Below are 20,130 nucleotides of genomic sequence, written 5' to 3'. Positions count from 1 at the left end.
ATAGTTACTGCCATCTTTCCAGGATATAACCAGCAGAGCAGATGAGAGAGAACCAGTGCAGACATCCCACCTCTCCCGGAAGTTCCGGGAGGCTCCCGCATATTAATAGCAGCTCACTGACGCCCGCAAATTATATACAATATCCCGGAAATGAGAGGGAGAGCAGGAGCGGGAGTGGGATCGAGAGCAGGAGCGGGAGGGAGATCGAGAGTGGGAGCAAGAGTGAGCATCCTGATTGGTTTCTCTTTGTGCTAAGTAGACCTATCAGTTTTCTCTGTGGGTGGGCTTTACAGTCGACCTCTGTCTCTTCGTCAGTTCAGTTTCGTGTCCTGTACTGCCATGGCAAAGTGTTTCAAGAAAAAAAATATAAAACGCACTTCACCCCAGACTACACTAAAGTGTACCCCTGCCTAATAGGGGTCAAAAATAATGACAGTGTTGCTCGCTGCACTTTTTGCAACAGTGACTTTTCTATTGCCCACACCCCGTTGCCCAAGGGAGGACTGTAATGGGGTGGAGTCAGTGGCTCACCTCTTTGCACACTGTGGGTTCGCAAAGAAGGTGTGGAAGAGAATGGAAGGGACAGTACTAAGATTCATGCCCAGCAGCTGCGTTACCGAGGACTCCGTGATCTACGGGCTGTTCCCGGGGACGCACACGGAGACCAACATCCGGTGCTGCTGGCAGATCATCAATTCGGTGAAGGACGCTCTTTGGTCGGCCCGAAACTTGATGGTCTGCCAGCTGACGGAGATGTCCGTGACTGAATGCTGCCGACTGGCACACTCTCGTCTGCAGGAGTACATTCTGAGGGATGCACTCAAACTTGGTGCGGCCACCGCGAAGGCCCGGTGGGGAAGGACCACAGTTTAACGTTCATCACCCGTAGGAGGGGGAGAGGTTGGGTGGGAAGGAGACCTACCCTCATCAGCGGTGTGGACAGATAATCAACATGGTGCCCAAGGAGTGGGTGGAATTGTTAATTTGGGAAAGTATTAGAGCCATTGCCTGCCTTTATTGTTGAAAATTTTGATTGTTAATAAGTCTTAACTCTTGACCAAGGGTTGAGAGTAAACGCATGATTTACTGTAAACATCTTTCATTTGTAAATGAACAGAGAGTCAATGCAAAAATTTTTATTGTTAATAACTGTATTGAATAAGGACTCACAGTCAATGAATGGTTTTCTTTTCCTGTATGTAATTATTTTTATTTTGTAATATTTCTGAATAAAGTATTTTTGGAAAAAAAAATGATGGGTTAGGACTGTAAAAGACATGTTGAGGTGAGTTTAACAGGTGAGTTTATTCATTCATTAGCATAGCTAACGTTATTTAAACTAGCTGGCTAGCTGCTAAGGAGCTACTCTATTGATGTCCTCCGTGATGAGGCCAAACTCCCTGCAGACATGCTTAAAGTTGTAACAGAATTAAAAAACCACTCCATGATAATATATAAGTACATACTGTATTTTAATGTCACATTTTCTGCATATACCCAGTTTACAGATTAGTGTACAGATTAGACAAAATCACTAAACAAAGTATTACATAAGACAATATAATAAGGATACACCTTATGCTTTTATTTCTTTTAGGGACCACAACATATTAGGGAGGCGAATCGCAGGGAAGGCTGCTCAAGTATTTCACAGATCTTTTCAGCAGAGCCACATCACAGTACAAGGAAAGTTTGCAAAAGAAATAGAAAAGCTATTTGCATTAGCATTGAAATTGCCAGCAAAATACTCAACAAGGAATTATATATTTATGTGTGTGTAAATAGTTTCAATATGTGTCAAATAAACTGTTGTGTTCTTTCATAATCAAATGTCCCATATACATGCGCACATGTGGGGGTGGAGGGGTGCTATCTCCCTGAAATGGGTTTTTGCAGGGTGGGATGTCTGCCAGTGGGAGGTGTGTATTTGGACTTTCAGAAAGTTGCTGATAAAATCCCACGGGTGAGACTGATGGGAAACATTGAAGACCATGAGACTGCGGACAAGGTCCAGTCATGGAGCAAAAACTGGGTGACCAACAGGACACTGAAGGAACACACGGGCCTGTCTCAGTATGAGGTATATATGTGTGTGTGTATATATATATATCTCAGTATATGACAGCAGCGTCGACAGTTCAGAATCAGGTCTATCAATACTGACGTATGTCGTGAAATCTGTTATTTTGCAGCAGCAGCACAGTGCAATACTTCAAAAAATTCTTGTTACAAAATGCAGACACACCAGACATTTACGATATATTCACAATCTGCACAGAGAAAATAAATGTCATATCTCCAAGTATGTGGATGACATAAGGCTGCGTTCCAATGTGATGTGGGCAGATGCAGAATGATTCGCATTCCCTCTATCCCGGGCTCTCCCTCGCACCCCTAAGTATTTCCCAATCTCTCTCTCCTCCATCACCGGGGCGAACTTTAACCCGGATGCGTTAGTGCGCAGCTGTTGCCTTCTGGGATTAATATGGCGTTGTCCATGGTGAGGCTTGAGCTTGTGTGGAACCGATGGGCGTTGGGGGGCATTTGTCTGTATGTAGGACCCTCGCTCCCTTTTGGCGTGTTTTGCGCAGATACTCTGCGGTTGGCCTCCCGGTGGGACGTACACCTGCTCTCTCGGTAGTACATAGAGGGTCTCTGGTCTCCGGGGATGGTGTTTGTCTTCCTTTCTTAACCCCTAACCCTTCATGCTGCGTGATCTCTTCTTGTCACTGGTTATTTTGAAGTTTCGGCTTGTCTGGATTTAAGCAGTTTGTCGAGGTGACTGTCTAATCCTTTCAACAGGATGATTCCGATATTGAGGAGCAGACAAATGAACCCAGGATTAGGGAGACTCCGGAAGACATTACCTTCAGCGCCATCGTGAATACCATCGCTTTCCACCCGGCACGGGACATCATCGCAGCAGGAGATGTTGATGGAGATGTATTCGTGTATGTATTTCTATGCACGGTTCACAGAACAGTACAACACTGTACAGACCCTTCAGCCTACGATGTTGTGCCAGCCCTTTAACCTACTCTATGATCAGTCTAACCCTTCCCTCCCATGTAGCCCTCCATTTTTCTTTCATCCTTATGCTTATCTAAGAGTCTGTTAATTGTTCCTAATTTATCTCTACCACCACACCTGGCAGGATGTTCCATGCACCTGCTATTCATCGTCATCATTATGTACTGTGCCATATGACATGGCTGATCCATGATTGCCTTGGCATCTTTGTAAAAAATGATTTATCTCTGACATCTTCCCTATACTTTACTCAAACACATTAAAATTACATCTCCCTTGAATTATCCATTTATCTATGCCTCTTATTACCTTGTACACTTATATCAAATCACTTCTCATCCTCCTCACCCTCTCCAAAGAGAAAAGCCCTGACTCGCTCAAGCTATTGTCGTAAAATATGCTCTATAATCCAGACAGCATCCTGGTAAATTTCCTCTGCATCCTCTCTAAAGCTTCTGCGGCCTTCCTGTAATGAGGTGAGCAGAACTGGATATACTCCAAGTGTGGTCTAAGACAGTTGAAGTACAGTAACCAAGACAATTCTCTAAATGTATAAGATGGGAATAAATGTATCGGCCTACTGTCTCCTGTACATTGTCCTGCAATAAATAATAAACAAAAGATAGTGACTAGTTGGATCTGACCATGGCATTGCTTTTATAGTATGCATTTTAGAAGATACAGTTCACCATGTAAGAGGAAGGGCACATTCTTCCAAGTTTTGTGTATGTGTTCCGGTGGCACTGCCTATCTGGTTGTGAGAAGGAAATCTCAGAATCAACATTTCTTCAGTTGTTGATGTTTACACTTCATGAACAGCATTATTTTAGGGGCTTACTGGATTACTCAGAGCAGTTAAGCATCAGGCACATTGGCTAATTCAAGTGAGGGCTGGTTTCCTTTCCTGAAAGTCATTGAGTTTTTGTGACAACTTGTCATCGGATGATTTCGAATTTATAAAAATTAGACTAATAGACATGGTAGGTTGTGAGAATGGAAGGGCTACATTTGCCAACATTGCATTGGGATTTCAAGATCCATAGTTACTTGGAGGGGGAACAAGAGTTACAGTTTATAAGGTACCAGTCAAGTGGACTGTTTAGTTGTGATTTAGGGGAATGGAGAGTATTCCTTCATAGTATTGACATGTATCTTTGAGATTATGAATGGCAAGAGAGAGTCATGCTGTTTAGTTGGCTGGTCCAGTTCAACTTTGTTCAATAGTGATTCCTGGAATGTTGATGATGGTGGGGTGGGTGGGTGAGGGGAATGTAAAATGTTGGCGGAGTTGGTAGTGGCTACATCATTGTCAATTGTCCAGATCTTGCTTTATTTCATGTTTATACATGCCATGAAAATTAGTTGTAGCACAGTTCATTACAACGTTGAGAAACATAAATTACATAAACTACTTAAATATAACTTACCCAACAAAATAAACATAAAATGAATGCAAGTTGAGATAGGATTAGTTTTTCAGGTCAATTCAAGAACCTTATAGCAGTGGAGAAAAAGCTGTTGTTGACCCTTGAGGTCTTAAGCTTCTGTTCTTTCTGCCTGATGGCAGCAATGAGAAGAGGCATGATGCGGTTGGTCGTGGTAACTGATGACGAATGTTGTCTTCCCGAGACACCTCTGGTAGGGAGAGCTGTACCTGTGATGGAAAGGGCTGAGTCCACCGCACTCTGTATAGCTTCTTGTGATCCCATGCGTTGGATTTTCCATATCAGGGTGTGATGAGACCACTCTGAATGCTTTCCACTTGTAAATCTGAAGAACTTTGTCACAGCTCTCAATGTAATGCTGAATCTCCTGACACTTACAATAAAGCAGTGATTCTGGTGCATCTTCTTTTTGATTGTGTCAATGTGTTTGGGCCCAGAATACATTCTTTGGGATGTTGATACCCAGGAACTTAAGGCTACTGTAACCCCACTTTTTAAAAAAGGAGGGAGAGAGAAACTGGGGAATTATAGACCGGTAAGCCTGACATCGGTGGTGGGGAAAATGCTAGAGTCAGTTATCAAGGATGTGATAACAGCACATTTGGAAAGTGGTGAAATCATCAGACAAAGTCAGCATGGATTTGTGAAAGGAAAATCATGTCTGACGAATCTCAGAATTTTTTGAGGATGTAACTAGTAGAGGATCAGTGGATGTGGTATATTTGGATTTTCAAAAGGCTTTTGACAAGGTCCCACACAGGAGATTAGTGTGCAAACTTAAAGCACACGGTATTGGGGGTATGGTATTGATGTGGATAGAGAATTGGTTGGCAGACGGGAAGCAAAGAGTGGGAATAAACGAGACCTTTTTAGAATGGCAGGCAGTGACTAGTGGGGTACCGCAAGGCTCAGTGCTGGGACCCTAGTTGTTTACAATATATATTAATGACTTAGACAAGGGAATTAAATGCAACATCTCCAAGTTTGCGGATGACACGAAGCTGGGCAGAAGTTAGCTGTGAGGAGGATGCTAAGAGGATGCAGGGTGACTTGGATAGGTTAGGTGAGTGGGCAAATTCATGGCAGATGCAATTTAATGTGATAAATGTGAGGTTATCCACTTTGGTGGCAAGAACAGGAAAACAGATTATTCTCTGATTGGTGGCCGATTAGGAAAAGGGGAGGTGCAATGAGACCTGGGTGTCATTGAAAGTGGGCGCGCAGGTACAGCAGGCGGTGAAAAAGGTGAATGGTATGCTGGCATTCATAGCAAGAGGATTTGAGTACAGAAGCAGGGAGGTACTACTGCAGTTGTACAAGGCCTTTGTGAGACCACACCTGGAGTATTGTGTGCAGTTTTGGTCCCCTAATCTGAGGAAAGACATTCTTGCCATAGAAGGAGTATAAAGAAGGTTCACCAGATTGATTCCTGGGATGGCAGGACTTTCATATGATGCAAGACTGGATCGACTAGGCTTATACTCTCTGGAATTTAGAAGATTGAGGGGGGATCTTATTGAAACGTATAAAATTCTAAAGGGATTGGACAGGCTAGATGCAGGAAGATTGTTCCCGATGTTGGGGAAGTCCAGAACGAGGGGCCACAGTTTGAGGTTAAAGGGGACGCCTTTTAGGACCGAGATTAGGAAAAACTTCTTCACACGGAGAGTGGTGAATCTGTGGAATTATCTGGCACAGGAAACAGTTGAGGCCAGTACATTGGCTATATTTAAGAGGGAGTTAGATATGGCCCCTGTGGCTAAAGGGATCAGGGGTTATGGAGAGAAGGCAGGTACAGGGTTCTGACTGGGATGATCAGCCATGATCATACTGAATGGTGGTGCAGGTTCAAAGGGCTGAATGGCCTACCCCTGCACCTATTTTCTATGTTTCTGTTTTTACTCACTGTTTCCATCGCTGACCCCTCAATAAAGACTAGTGTCCATTTTCCCAACTTCCCATTTCTAAGGTCCACTATCAATTCCTTTGGTTTTGCTGTTGCTGAGTGCAAGATAGATATTACAACACTACTCAACCAACTGTCCTATTTACCTCCTCGTCACTCTCCATGATTCTGCTAACCACAGTAGTGTTATCAACAAATTTGTACATGCTGCTGAAGCTATGCTTAGCCACACAGTCACAGGCTTCGAGAGTTAAAGCAGGGGGCTAAGTGTGCACCCTAAGGTGTGCCTTGTTAATGATCGCTGAGGTTTCCAATCCATACTGATGTGAGGAAGTTAAGGGTCCAATAGCAGAGGACTGCACAGTGGTATGGTGGTTAGCACACTTCTATAGTAGCAATGATCTGGGTTCAATTCCTGCCACCTCCTGTAAGGAGTTTGTATGTTCTCCCTGTGACAGTTTGGGTTTCCTCCAGGTGCTCTGGTTTCCTCCTACTGGTTGCTAGGTTAATTGTCCTGTGATTAGGCCAGGTTTAAATTGGGGGATGCCAGGTGGTGCAGCTCAAAAGGTTGGATGGGCCTATTCCACATTGTATCTAAATAAATATATAAATAAATAAATAGAAGTCCAGGGCTTGAAATTTGATGTTTATGATATCCTCTTGAACTTCTGTTGCTTTTCTTGTAATCAACAAGTTCTGTGCGTTCTAAATGTTGAGCACCTCCATCCATCTGCCAAAAGTAGAATGTCCTGATGGGCAACCATTTTAATTCTTATCCCCATTCCTGTTCTGACATTTAGTCCATGATGGGGCCACTCTCAGGCTGAAGGAGTAACATCTCATATTCTGATGGCACGAACACCGATTTCTCCTTCCGGTAATATTTTCATCCCGTGTCCCTCTCCTCTTGTATTCCCCACTCTGGGCTCTTACCTCTTATTCTCACCTGCCTATCACCCCACCTGTTGCCCCTCCTTCTTCCATTTTTCCCATGATCCACTCTCCTCTCCTATTAGATTCATTCTTCTCCATCCTTTTATCTTTCCTACCCTCTTCGCTTCTAGCTAGTTCTCCTTCCTCTCCCTCCACCTTTTTATTCTGATGTCTACCCTCTTCCTTTCCGGTCTCAGCCCAAAACATCGACTGTTTATTCTTTTCCATAGATGCTGCCTGATGGCCACCATTTTGTGTGTATTGTTCTAAATGTTAATGTGCTTGCCAACTACTGGAATATTTGGTCAACATAGGCTCCTGTAAATCATTACACTAAATGTTCAAAAATAATTGTTTATGCACTTTAAAAGTTGTCATCTGAAAGATTGACACTGAAGCTCTAAAAATACATTGGTCATATAGAAGTGATTTTCTTTGTACTTTTCTTGAAATCAGTCTTGCTGCTTTTGAGGATTATGTTTGAAAAGAAAGACTGCACAAAAGTCAACTTCTGAGAACAAGGTCGTAGCTGAAAGAAGATCATGGTTGGGAGCTTATTGAAAGGACTGGCAGGTTGCAGAGAGAGTGGGGTGACTCTTGGTAAAAAAAAAAATGAAATCAGATCCTTAGAAAGAGGATGGAGTTAAGAAACTGCATAGATAAAAAGACTGTGATGGCAGTTATATGCAGGCCCCCAAACAGTAGCCAGGATGTGGGATATAAATTACAATGGAAGATGGAAAATGCATATAATAAGGGCAATATTACTATAGTCATCGGGGATTTCAATATGCAGGGGTAGATTGGAAAATATCAGGTTGGTGCTGGGTCCCAAGGGAGAAAATTTGTGGAATGCCTGTGAGACGGCTTTTTAGAGCAGCTTGTGGTTGAGCCCACTAGCGAAAAGGAGATTCTAGTTTGGGTGCTGTGTAATGAAACAGATTTGATTAGGGAGCTTAAGGTAAAGGAACCTTTAAGAGACAATTATGATCACTGCCTTTTAAGGGTTCCTTTACCTTGAGCTCCCTAATCGAATCCTTGTGTCCTTTTTTTAAGAAAGGCGGGAGGTAGAAGAAAGGAAATTATAGGCCAGTTAGCCTGACATCAGTGTTGGGGAAGATGTTGGAGTCCATTTTTAAAGATAAGATTTTAGGGTTCTTGGAGGTGCATGATAAAATAGGCAAAGTTAGCATGGTTTCCTTAAGGGGAAATCTTGCATAAATCTGTTGGAAATCTTTGAGGAAATTTAAGGCAGGTAGACAAAGGAAAGTCAGTGAATGTTGTTTACTTGGATATTCAGAAGGCCTTTAACAAGGTTCACACATGAGGCTGCTGAACAAGATAAGAGTCCATGGTATTATTGGAAAGACAGCAGCATGGAGATAAGATTGGTTGACTGTTAGAAAGCAAAGAGTGGCATTAAGGGGTGCCTATTCTGGTTAGCTGCCAGTGAGAAATGGTGTTCGGCAGGGATCAGTATTGAGACCATTTCTTTTCGTGTTATATGTCAATGATATGGATGATGGAAGGGATGGCTTTGTGGCCATATTTACAGACAATGCAAAGTTAGGCGGTGGGTAAGTAGTATGAAGTCTGCAGAAAGACTCACACAGATTGGGAGAATGGGTGAAGAAATGGCAGATGAAATATAGTATAGGGAAATGTATGGTTATACACTTTGATAGGAATAAAGGGGTAGTCTGCTTTTGAAATTGGGACAAATTTCAAAAATCAGAGGTGTAAAGGCACTCAGGAGTCCTCGTGCAGGATTCCCTAAAAGATTCACTTGAAGGTTGAGTTGGTGGTAAGGAAGGCAAATGTGATGTTAGAGAGACACATACAAAATGCTGGAGGAACTCAGCAGGCCAGGCAATATCTATGGGGGAAAAAGTACTGTTGATATTTCGGGCCAAAACCCTTCAGCAGGACTGGAGAAAAGAAGCTGAGGTTTAATAGGTGTGGCGGGTGGGGGTGGGGGAAAAACACCAGGTGTTACATGAAACAAGGAGGGGGAGGGAATGAAGTAAAAAGCTGGGAAGTTGATTGGTGAAAGAGACTGAAGGCCAAGGAAGAAAGAAAAAAGGGGGGAGAATCACCAGAGGGAGGTGATGGGCAGGCAAGGAGGTGAGGTGAGAGAGGGAAAAGGGGATGGGAAATGGTGAAGGAGGGGTGTGGGGGGCATTACAGGAAGTCTGAGAAATCAATATTTATGCCATCAGGTTGGAGGCTACCCAAATGGAATATAAGGTGGTGTTCCTCCAACCTAAGTGTGGCCTCATTGCGGCAGTGGAGGAGACCATGCATATCGGAATGGGAATGCGAAGTGGAATTAAAATGGACAGCCACATGGAGATCCCACTTGTTCTGGTGGACAGAGCGTAGATGCTCAGGGAAGTGATCTCCCAATCTACATCAGGTCTCACTGAGGCCACACTGGGAGCACTAAACACAGTAAATGACCCCCATAGATTCAGAGGTGAAGTGTCACCTCACCTAGAAGGACTATTTAGGGCTCTGAATGGTAGTGAGGGAGGTGTAGGGGTAGGTGTAGCACTTGTTCTGCTTGCAAGGATAAGTGCCAGGAGGAAGATCAGTGGGGAGGAATGAATGGACAAGGGAATTGCCTAGGGAGCGATCCCTGTGAAAAGCAGAAAGTGGGGGGTGAGAGAAAGATGTGTTTGGTGCTGGGATCCTGTTAGAGGTGGCAGGAGTTTCAGAGAATTTTGTGCTGGATGCAGAAGCTGGTGGGGTGGTAGGTGAGGACAAGAGGAACCTTATCCCTTGCAGGGTGGCCGGAAGATGGGGTAAGAGCAGGTGTCCGTGAAATGGAAGAGGCTGAGGGCAGGTTGATGGTGGAAGCAGTGAAGCCCCTTTCTTTGAAAAAGGAGGGCATCTCCTTCATTCTAGAATGAAAAGCCTCACCCTGAGAGCAGGTGCAGCAGAGACTGAGGAATTGAAGGAAGGGGATGCTGTGTTTACAAGCAGCTGTGTGTAGTCCAGGTAGTTGTGAGAGTCCATGGGTTTGTAATAGACATTGGTGGATAATCTGTCTCCAGAGGTAGAAACAGTGAGATCGAGAAAGGGAAGGAAGGCGTGGGAAATGGACTAGGTGAATTTGAGGGCAGGGTGGAAGTTGGAGGCAAAGTGGATGAAGTCGATGAGTTCAGCACAGGTGCAGGAAGCAGCACCAATGCAGTCATCAATGTAGTGTAGGAAAAGTGCGGGACAGTCACCAGTGTAGGCTTGGAATGTAGGCTGTTCCACGTGGCTGACAAACAGGCAGGCATAACTGTGAGTGCCCAAGCTACCCCTTTCGTTTGAAGGATGTGTAGGAACCAAAGGAGAAATTAGAGTGAGAACAAGTTCTGCTAGGTGGAGGAGAGTGGTTATGGAGGCGAACTGGTATGGTCTGGTGTCCAGAAAAAAAACAGAGCTTTGAGCCCTTCCTGGTGAGGGGATAGAGGTGAATGGGAACTGGATGTTCATAGTAAAAATAAGATGATGGGGGCCAGGGAACATGAAATCCTTGAAAAGATCAAGAGTGTGTGAGGTGTCACAGATGTAGGTAGGAAGGGACTGAACTAGGGAGGATAAAACAATTGAGGAATGCTGATGTGAATTCAGTGGGGCAGAAACAAGCTGAGACAATGGGTCTACCTGGACAAGCGAGTTTGTGGATTCAGCATCTATAGATTTTCTTTTGTTTGAAATGTGATGTTGGTACTATTAGTGAGAGGACTAGAATATAAGAGCAAGGATATGATACTGAGGCTTTATAAGACATTGGTCAGACTGCACTTTTAGTATTGTGAGTAGTTTTGGCCCCCTTCGGTAAGAAAAGATGTGTTGGCATTGGAGAGGGTCCAGAACAGGTTCGTGACAATGATTCTGGGAATGAAAGGGTTAACATATGATGTCAGTACTCGCTGGAGTTTAGAAGAATAAACTATCGAGTTCTGAAAGGCCTGGATAGAGTGAATATTTCTTACACTTGGTGAATCCAGGACAGAGGGCACAGCCTCGGAACAGAGGGACATCCATTTGGAACAGAGATGGGGTGGAATTTCTTTAGCTAGGGGGTTTTGAATCTGTGTGAATTCATTGCCATGGATATGTGGAGGCCGAGTCATTGACTGTAATCATTGTGGAGGTTGATAGGTTCTTGATTAGTCAGGGCATCAAAGGTTTCGGGGAGAAAGCAGGAGAATAGGGTTGAGAGGGATAATAAATCAGACTCGATGGGCCAAGTAGCCCAGTTCTTCTCCAATATCTTATGGTCTTATTCTCAATGATTTTATCGAGAGAGACGTTACCAGGTTGCTGCCTTTCAAATGCAGTCACCTGAGACCCTGCTGCTACTCTGCTGGAGGATTTAAAAGATTCCATGGCACTATTTTGTAAAAGAGAAGTTCTCCCTGCTGTCCAAACAGTGTTCACCCCTCAAACATTGTTGACTTGTTACATTACCTGTTGTGGATGGTATTTTTTGTATTCTAAACCTATGGTGCAATTGTGTTGAAAGTAAAATACTGCAGATGCTGGACATCTGATATCAATACTGGAAATGTTATGTCAATGATTTAGATTACAGAATTGATGGCTTTGTTACAAAGTTTGCAGATGATATGAAGATAGGTGGAGGGACAGGTAATTTTGTGGAAGCAGAGATGCTACAGAAGGAGTTAGACAGATTAGGAGAATGGGCAAAGAAGTGGCAGATGGAATACAGTGTCGGGAAGTGTATTGTGCGCTTTGGTAGAAGAAATTAAAGAGTTGATTATTTTCTAAATGGAGAAGAAATACAAAAAAAAAAGAGTCACAAAGAGACTTTGAGTACTTGTGCAGAATTCTTTAAAGGTTAATTTGCAGGGTGAGACTGGTGAGGAAGGCATATACAATGTTAGCATTAATTTCAAGAAGACTAGAATATAAAAGCAAGGATGTAATGCTGAGACTTTATAAAGACCTCGTGAGGCCTCACTTGCAGTATTGTGAGGAGTTTTGGATCCCTTATGTTAGAATTGACATTCTGAAACTGGAAAGGGTTCAAAGGAGATTCACAAAAAATATTCCAGGATTGAGCGGCTTATCATACGAAGAGTGTTTGATGGCTCTGGGTCTATATCCAATAGAATTGAGAAGAATGAGGGGTCACCTCATTGAAACCTATCAAATGGTGAAAGGCCTTGATAGAGTGGATGTGGGGAGGATGCTTCCTATGATGGGAGAATCTAAGACCACAGTCTTGGTATAGAGGCGTGATCTTTCAGAACGGAGATGAGGAGAAATCTCTTTAGCCAGTGAGAGGTGAACCTGTGGAAATTGTTGCTACAGGCTATTGTGGAGGCCATGTATACTTAAGGCAGAGGTTGATAGGTTCTTGATTGTTCAAGGCATAAAGAGATACGGGGGGGTGGGTGGAAGGATCAGCCATGGTGAAATGGCAGAGCAGACTAGATGGGCCAATTGGCCTAATTTGGCTCCTTTATTTTATGGTCTTATTCACTGTATCTTAAGACTTGTAGCTAGAGACCAGAAAACCTCAGGTTGTTCTCTTGCTTCTTCCCCTTCAAACCAAAATCCTGGTGGTGATAGGATTGAAGGGCAGTATGCAAGCAAAGTATATGGTTTTGTGTGAACTTATGATCTTTAGCAGGAGTATTGAAGATTGTGGGTGATTTATACATAACTTGCAACCAACAGTGGCTGTTTCTGTGGTGCATTGAGGGATTGGGTACAAATATACAGTGCACCAAGAGGAGCAATGAGAAATACATTGGCAAGAATACAGTGAATGTCTGCCATGAATTGTGTTGCAGCGTATCATACTCGTGCGAAGAGTCGGGAAACCAGGAGCTATGGTCCTCGGGACACCACTTGAAATCCTGTCGGAAAGTGGCATTCAGCCACAATGGGGAAGGTAAGGCCTTGTCATTGTGAATAAATTTATTGTCAGAAGTCAGAAAATTGGTGTTGCATTATATGCTGTAACCATATGTCATTGAAATCCAGCAGTTATGGATTGGTAATGCTCCCTGATTGTCACATTCCATCACAGAGTCAGAGGCCCATTGCCCTCACTGGTCCATGCCAAGTAAGATTCCCATCTAAGCTCATTTTCTGCTGTTCATGTTTATTGTCATTCAACTATATACGTATACAGATAAATGAAACAAATGTTCCTCTGGGGCCAAGGTGCAAAACACAGTACATAAATCACATACAGCACCTAATAATAACACAATAATAATGGATAATAAAAATACTTTGTAAATGTACAGTGTGCAAAAGTCTTGGGCACATGTAAGAAAAATTCTGTAAAGTGAAGATGCTTTTAAAAATAATGAAATGAAAAGTTTCTAAATATTAAAAAATGTTACTATGGAGGTCAGAAAACAGTAAAAAACTAAATCAAATCAGTATTTGGTGTGACCAGCTTTTGCCTTTAAAACTGCATCACTTCTCTTTAAGTTCACTGTATACAGTTTTATAAGGAAGTTAACTGGTAGGTTGTTCCAAACATCTTGGAGAACCTGTCACGGTTCTTCTGCAGACTTTGGCAGTCTTGCCTGTGTCTCTCCAGATAACCAGACAGCCTACATGTCTTTTCCTTCAGTTAGTCCTGACGAAGGGTCTCGACCTGAAACGTCGACTGCACCTCTTCCTACAGGTGCTGCTTGGCCTGCTGTGTTCACCAGCAACTTTGATGTGTGTTGCTTGAATTTCCAGCATCTGCAGAATTCCTGTTGTTTTTGTTTTTGTTCAGCCTAGATGTTGTTGAGATCAGGATTCTGTGGAGGCCACTGCATCTTTTGCAGAATTGCTTGTTCTCTTTTTCACTGAAGGTAGTTCTTCATGACCTTGGCTGAGTGTTTGAGATCATTGTCCACTATTGAATGAAATTGGGACTAATCAGACACCTCCCTGATGGTATTGTGTGATGGATGAGAATCTGCATGTACTTCTCAAGTTTGATTCCATGGCACCTGCTTCAAACGTGCTGTGGTCCAACCCCTCCTGAAAAAACTCAACTTAGACCCTACCTTACCTAGTAACTACAGCCCTATTTCTAAATTTCCATTCCTGTCAAAGGTTCTTGAAAAGATTATTGTCAGTCAATTGCTGCCCTACTTACACCAAAACAACACCTTGGGAAGATTTCAGTCAGGTTTTGAGGCTTATCATAGCACAGAGTCTGCCCTGCTGAAAGTGTACAATGACCTGCTCCTCTCTACTGACTCAGGTGACTCTGCCATTCTAATTCTTCTTGACCTCAGCGTAGCGTTCAATACTGTGGATCACGCCATTTTAATAGACCGTCTCCAATACGGAGTTGGTGTTGATGGCACTGCCTTGAACTGGTTTATATCCTACCTCAAAAATAGAAGCTTCTTTGTCAACATAGGCAAATTCTCTTCTCCCCCAGCTAGTCTCTCCTGCAGGGTCCCACAAAGTTCCATCCTAGGTCCCATACTTTTCTCTCTCTCTCTATTTCCCCTCGGCCAAATCATTCAAAAACATGACATTTCTTTCCACTGTTATGCTGATGACACACAGCTGTATCTCCCCCTGAAACCAAATGACCAGTCAAAACTAGCCAGCCTCATGAACTGCCTTGAGGGCATAAAGTGTTGGATGGCACAAAACTTCTTACAGCTGAATGAAGGCAAGTCTGAAGTTGCCCTATTTGGCCCCCCTTTTCCAACCTCAGTGGAAAAGCTGCCTGCATTTACTTGTATTCGTTTATCAAATTTCCGCTTAACCTTCAATGCTGCAGGGAAAAGTATCTTAACCTATTCAATCCTATACGACTCAGGTCATCAAGTCACAGCAACATCCTTGCAAATTTTCTCTGTACTGTTTCAGTATTATTGATCTCTTTCCTGTAGGGATGACCAGAACTACACACAATACTCCAATTTGGCCTCACCAACTTCTTAAATAATTTTAACATAGCATCCTAACTCCTGTAGTCAATAATGTTCATAAAAGCCAATCTGCCAAAAGCTCTCTTTACGGCCCTATATTCTTATGATGCTGCTTTCAAGGAATTATTGATCTGTATTTCTGTATTTCTAGATGCTTTTACCACACTCCTCAGTGCTCTACCATTAACTGTGCAAGTCTCACCTAGTTTGTCCTCCCAAAGTGCAACACTTCATACTTGTCTGCATTAAATTCCATCTTAAATTTCTCAGCCCAGTTTTTGGTCCAGATCATGCTGCGAGTTTTGAGGGTGTTTCCACCCCCCCCCCCGCCCCCCAGGCCAATGTTGATTCCAATTCACTACCTTATTCCAAAGGCCAAGCAACTGAGCCTTCTTCACCAGCCTCCCACGCGAGACTTTGTCAAAGTCCATGTATAGAATGTCCACTGCCTTCATCAACTTTTTTGGTAACTTCCTTGAAAAGCTAAGATTAATTAGACATGACCTATCCGACACAATGACATGCTGACCATCTCTAATCAGGCCCTATCTTTCCAAATAATTATCTACTACTGATGTCAGGCTCACCAGCCTACTTATTCTTAGAGCTTTTCTTGAACAATCGAATAACATTAGCTATCATCCAGTCCTTCAGCACCTCACCTGTGGTTAAGAACATTTTAAATGCCTGTACCTATGCGCTTTTTGAACGAGCCTCCCGCAACATCTGAGGGGACACCTTGTCAGGCCCTGGGGATTTGTGTACCCTAATTTTCCTCAAGACAGCATGTACTTCCTCTTCTGTAATCTGTTTATCTTCGATGAACCCACTACCGTTTTGCCTCAGTTCTATAGATTTTGGGTCTGTCTCCTGAGTAACTACAGATAGAAAAAATCCATTTAAGATCTACCGTCTCTTTCAGTTAACACAGAGATGACCACACTGATCTTCAACGGGACCAATTTTGTGCCTGGTTATTTCAAAAAAATTCAGTCAAATTCATGACTGAATTTATCTCACATCCACAAGCCATGCTAACTATCCCTAATCAACCCGTCTTTCCAAATTCTTGTATATCTTATCCCTCAGAATACCCTCTGGTAACTTACCAATGACAGATTCTAGGCTTATTGGTCTATGGTTTCTAGGTTTTTCTTTGCAGCGCCTCTGAAATAAGTCTGAATATTAACCAGCCTTGAGTCTTCAAGCACGTCACCCATTGCTGACAATGATATAAATATCTCAGCCAGAGCTCTTGTAATTTCTTCTCTAGATTCCCACAATGTTCTTGGATATACCTGATCGAGCCCTGATTTGTCTACCTACGTAGGTCTTGCGATTCCAGCACCTCTGATGCTGTAATGCAGATAATCCCTGAGAGCTCCATATTCACTAACCCTACATCTGAAGTCTTCAACCAACACACACAAAAGATGCTGGTGAACGCAGCAGGTCAGGCAGCATCTATAGGAAGAGGTACAGTCGACGTTTCGGGCCGAGACCTTTCGTCAGGTCTGAAGTCTTCATGTACTTTTCCGTGGTAAAAGCAAAGGAGCTCATCCTGCAGCTCCACACGAGCAGAAAGACACTTGAGTCTATTCTCCCTCAGAAAAATGCCCAGTATTCACAACATTATCGGAAATGCTCTTTGCTAACTCTGATATCCGCAGCCTTCAGAGAGGACCGAACAGTGTGCATGGAATGTCACACATTTTTAACATAGTTGATGGTTATATGATGGCTTTGTGAGTTGTTGAACTGTCACAATTTGTATATTTGTGTGTTATCACAAGATTCAGATGCTGCATTTGCTCAGTTAGTCAGTGAGCACACGTAGAGGCCTCACACGGGGTTTCTGCACTATGTGATTCACAGAACTCAGTATTTTCTTTGCAGAACTTGTTACAGTTTCAAAGGATAAATCAATTCACATTCTTAATGTGGAAAGTGGCAAGATGGTAACGAGGATTCCCAAAGCCCACAGGTACTGATGTGCGTGAGTCCTGAATGGAATGAGCAATGAAGGGCAGAGGCGGGCGGGTACAAGCTCTGATGAGATGTGGTGTCTATGGATGGAGGTGAGGTTACAGAAATGTGATGGAGTGGTGGGAAAGCAAGGAGTGAAGAGAGCTGGGTAGATGAAATGGTGCAGGTTGAGTGTTTCCAAGGGAACAGGTCCTCAGAATGGGTGTGTGACTGGGAAGTGCAGAGAGAGAACTCCATGTTGACTCACTTTGGGAAACAAGACATAACCAGTAAAAGGCAGAACGCTGCAGAGGTTGATAATAATGTTTATAGAGCACTTTTCATACGAACAATGTAGTTCAGAATGCTTTACAATGGGATAAAGTGCAAGCATGAAAATAAAGATAAAAAGATGCCATTTAAAAATCTATTTATTTAACCTTGCTTTTAACTATCAACCAAATTATTGATAAAGAGAGAACTTGGGGTCCAAGTCTGCAGTTCCATGAAAGTGGCTATAAGATAGATAGGGTGGTGAAACATGCATATGGCATGCTTGTTTTTCTTCATCGGGGAAGAGAATGGAAGATGTGTGTGGAGAAATGGCAGATAGAGCTTAATCTGGCAAGTGTGGGGTGTTGCAACACTTCAGGAGGTTAAATGTAAAGAGATAGTACACTGTTAATGGCAAGATCCTTAACTGTGTTGATGTACAGAGGAATCTTGTGTAGCGGTACTGGTGGTGTTGGAGGAAGACCTAGTAGAAATGTTTTAAAGGCTCTTAGATAGGCACATAAAAATGCAGGAAGGAAGGATAGGGACATCTTGTTGGCAGAAGGAATTAGTTTAATTAGGCGTTTAATTACTTCAGCACAACATCGTGGTCTGAAGGGCCTGTTCCTGTGTTGTACTGTTCTGTGGTCTATGTTGACATCTGGAACTCATCAGTGGGGAGCCAATGAAATCTGATACAATTACATTTGTAAGTGGTAATTAAATCGGCAAAGCATGAAAGGATAATGTGAGCAAATGGGATTGATGTAAATTTGAGAAAAAGGACAGCAAGGATGTAGTGGCCAAATTATCCTAATCTCTGAGTGTAGTTGGAAGGTGGGGCGGGGTGTCACGGAATGCAGATGGGAACAGCAACGGGGGAGCATAGGAATGCTGCTCTGGAGGAGGTGGGGTATCTGACGGGGGGGGTGGAGCAGGTGTAAAGCAGGAACTGGGGAAGAGAGTTATGCAGGAAGAATAGAGAGGCTGAAGGAGGGTGAAGGAAAGAAGAGTGAGAGTTGGGTAAGGTGGAATGTGAGCTAAAGAGTGGAAGGGGAACTGTGGGTAGAAGGTGGAAGATCTAGGGAAGATAAGAGGAGGGGTGTGTGGCTGGAGGGGTTGGGTGAGCTGTGCTTGGGGATGTGGGTGACTAGGCTGTGGTGTGCAATCTCTTGGTGGTGGATGTGTTAGTGATTTTTTTTTTTGAATATTGTTATGTGGTTGAACCAGTGTGCACAGAAATGGAGGGGAGAGTAATTTAGTACGAAGCAGGGTGTAGGAACTAGTATTTGTAGTGTAGAAGTGGTTTCACTGCCTCACTGCTCATGTAAGCTAACTGCAAGGGCCATCATTTTTTTTTTTGAAAGATATAGAACCTCACCCCTGGTCCTCCTCCTGCTTATTCAGCATAATTGTATAAGGGCTAAGGGAGTTGTAAAAGAGCGCCTGAAGGCTTTGTGTGTCAATTCAAGGAGCATTTGTAACAAGGTGGATGAATTGAAAGTGCAGATTGTTATTAATGATTATGATATAGTTGGGATCACAGAGACATGGCTCCAGGGTGACCAAGGATAGGAGCTCAACGTTCAGGGATATTCAATATTCAGGAGGGATAGACATGAAAGAAAAGGAGGTGGGGTGGCGTTGCTGGTTAAAGATGAGATTAACGCAATAGAAAGGAAGGACGTAAGCCGGGAAGATGTGGAATCGATATAGGTAGAGCTGCGTAACACTAAGGGGCAGAAAACGCTGGTGGGAGTTGTGTACAGGCCACCAAACAGTAGTAGTGAGGTTGGAGATGGTATTAAACAGGAAATTAGAAATGTGTGCAATAAAGGAACAGCAGTTATAATGGGTGACTTCAATCTACGTGTAGATTGGGTGAACCAAATTGGTAAAGGTGCTGAGGAAGAGGATTTCTTGGAATGTATGTGGGATGGTTTTTTGAACCAACATGTCGAGGAACCAACTAGAGAGCAGGCTATCCTAGACTGGGTTTTGAGCAATGAGGAAGGGTTAATTAGCAATCTTGTTGTGAGAGGCCCCTTGGGTAAGAGTGACCATAATATGGTGGAATTCTTCATTAAGATGGAGAGTGAGATAGTTAATTCAGAAACAAAGGTTCTGAACTTAAAGAGGGGTAACTTTGAAGGTATGAGACGTGAATTAGCTAAGATAGACTGGCAAATGACACTTAAAGGATTGACGGTGGATATGCAATGGCAAGCATTTAAGGATTGCATGGATGAACTACAACAATTGTTCATCCCAGTTTGGCAAAAGAATAAATCAAGGAAGGTAGTGCACCCGTGGCTGACAAGAGAAAGTAGGGATAGTATCAATTCCAAAGAAGAAGCATACAAATTAGCCAGAAAAAGTGGCTCACCTGAGGACTGGGAGAAATTCAGAGTTCAGCAGAGGAGGGCTAAGGGCTTAATTAGGAAGGGGAAAAAAGATTATGAGAGAAAACTGGCAGGCAACATAAAAACGGACTGTAAAAGCTTTTATAGATATGTAAAAAGGAAGAGACTGGTAAAGACAAATGTAGGTCCCCTACAGACAGAAACAGGTGAATTGATTATGGAGAGCAAGGACATGGCAGACCAATTGAATAATTACTTTGGTTCTGTCTTCACTATGGAGGACATAA

At 43.1% G+C, this 20,130-nt stretch overlaps 1 protein-coding gene across 1 annotated transcript in view; it reads left to right on the top strand.

Annotated features, from left to right (window-relative positions):
* Positions 1 to 2,466: 2,466 nt before the first annotated feature.
* Positions 2,467 to 20,130, top strand: part of wdr55 (WD repeat domain 55) — a 55,837-nt gene continuing 38,173 nt past the window's right edge. The window contains exons 1-4 of the mRNA XM_072244099.1: positions 2,467 to 2,500; positions 2,803 to 2,951; positions 13,134 to 13,234; positions 17,139 to 17,226. Of these exons, the coding sequence (XP_072100200.1) occupies positions 2,486 to 2,500; positions 2,803 to 2,951; positions 13,134 to 13,234; positions 17,139 to 17,226 (353 nt within the window). The 5' untranslated portion in view covers positions 2,467 to 2,485. The remainder of the gene's footprint in view (positions 2,501 to 2,802; positions 2,952 to 13,133; positions 13,235 to 17,138; positions 17,227 to 20,130) is intronic.

Source organism: Mobula birostris, chromosome 26 (assembly GCF_030028105.1).
Source record: "Mobula birostris isolate sMobBir1 chromosome 26, sMobBir1.hap1, whole genome shotgun sequence".
In the NCBI taxonomy this organism is placed as follows: domain Eukaryota; kingdom Metazoa; phylum Chordata; class Chondrichthyes; order Myliobatiformes; family Myliobatidae; genus Mobula; species Mobula birostris.
Note: the sequence above shows the minus strand (reverse complement) of the source record. Positions and strands in the feature narration are given on the sequence as shown.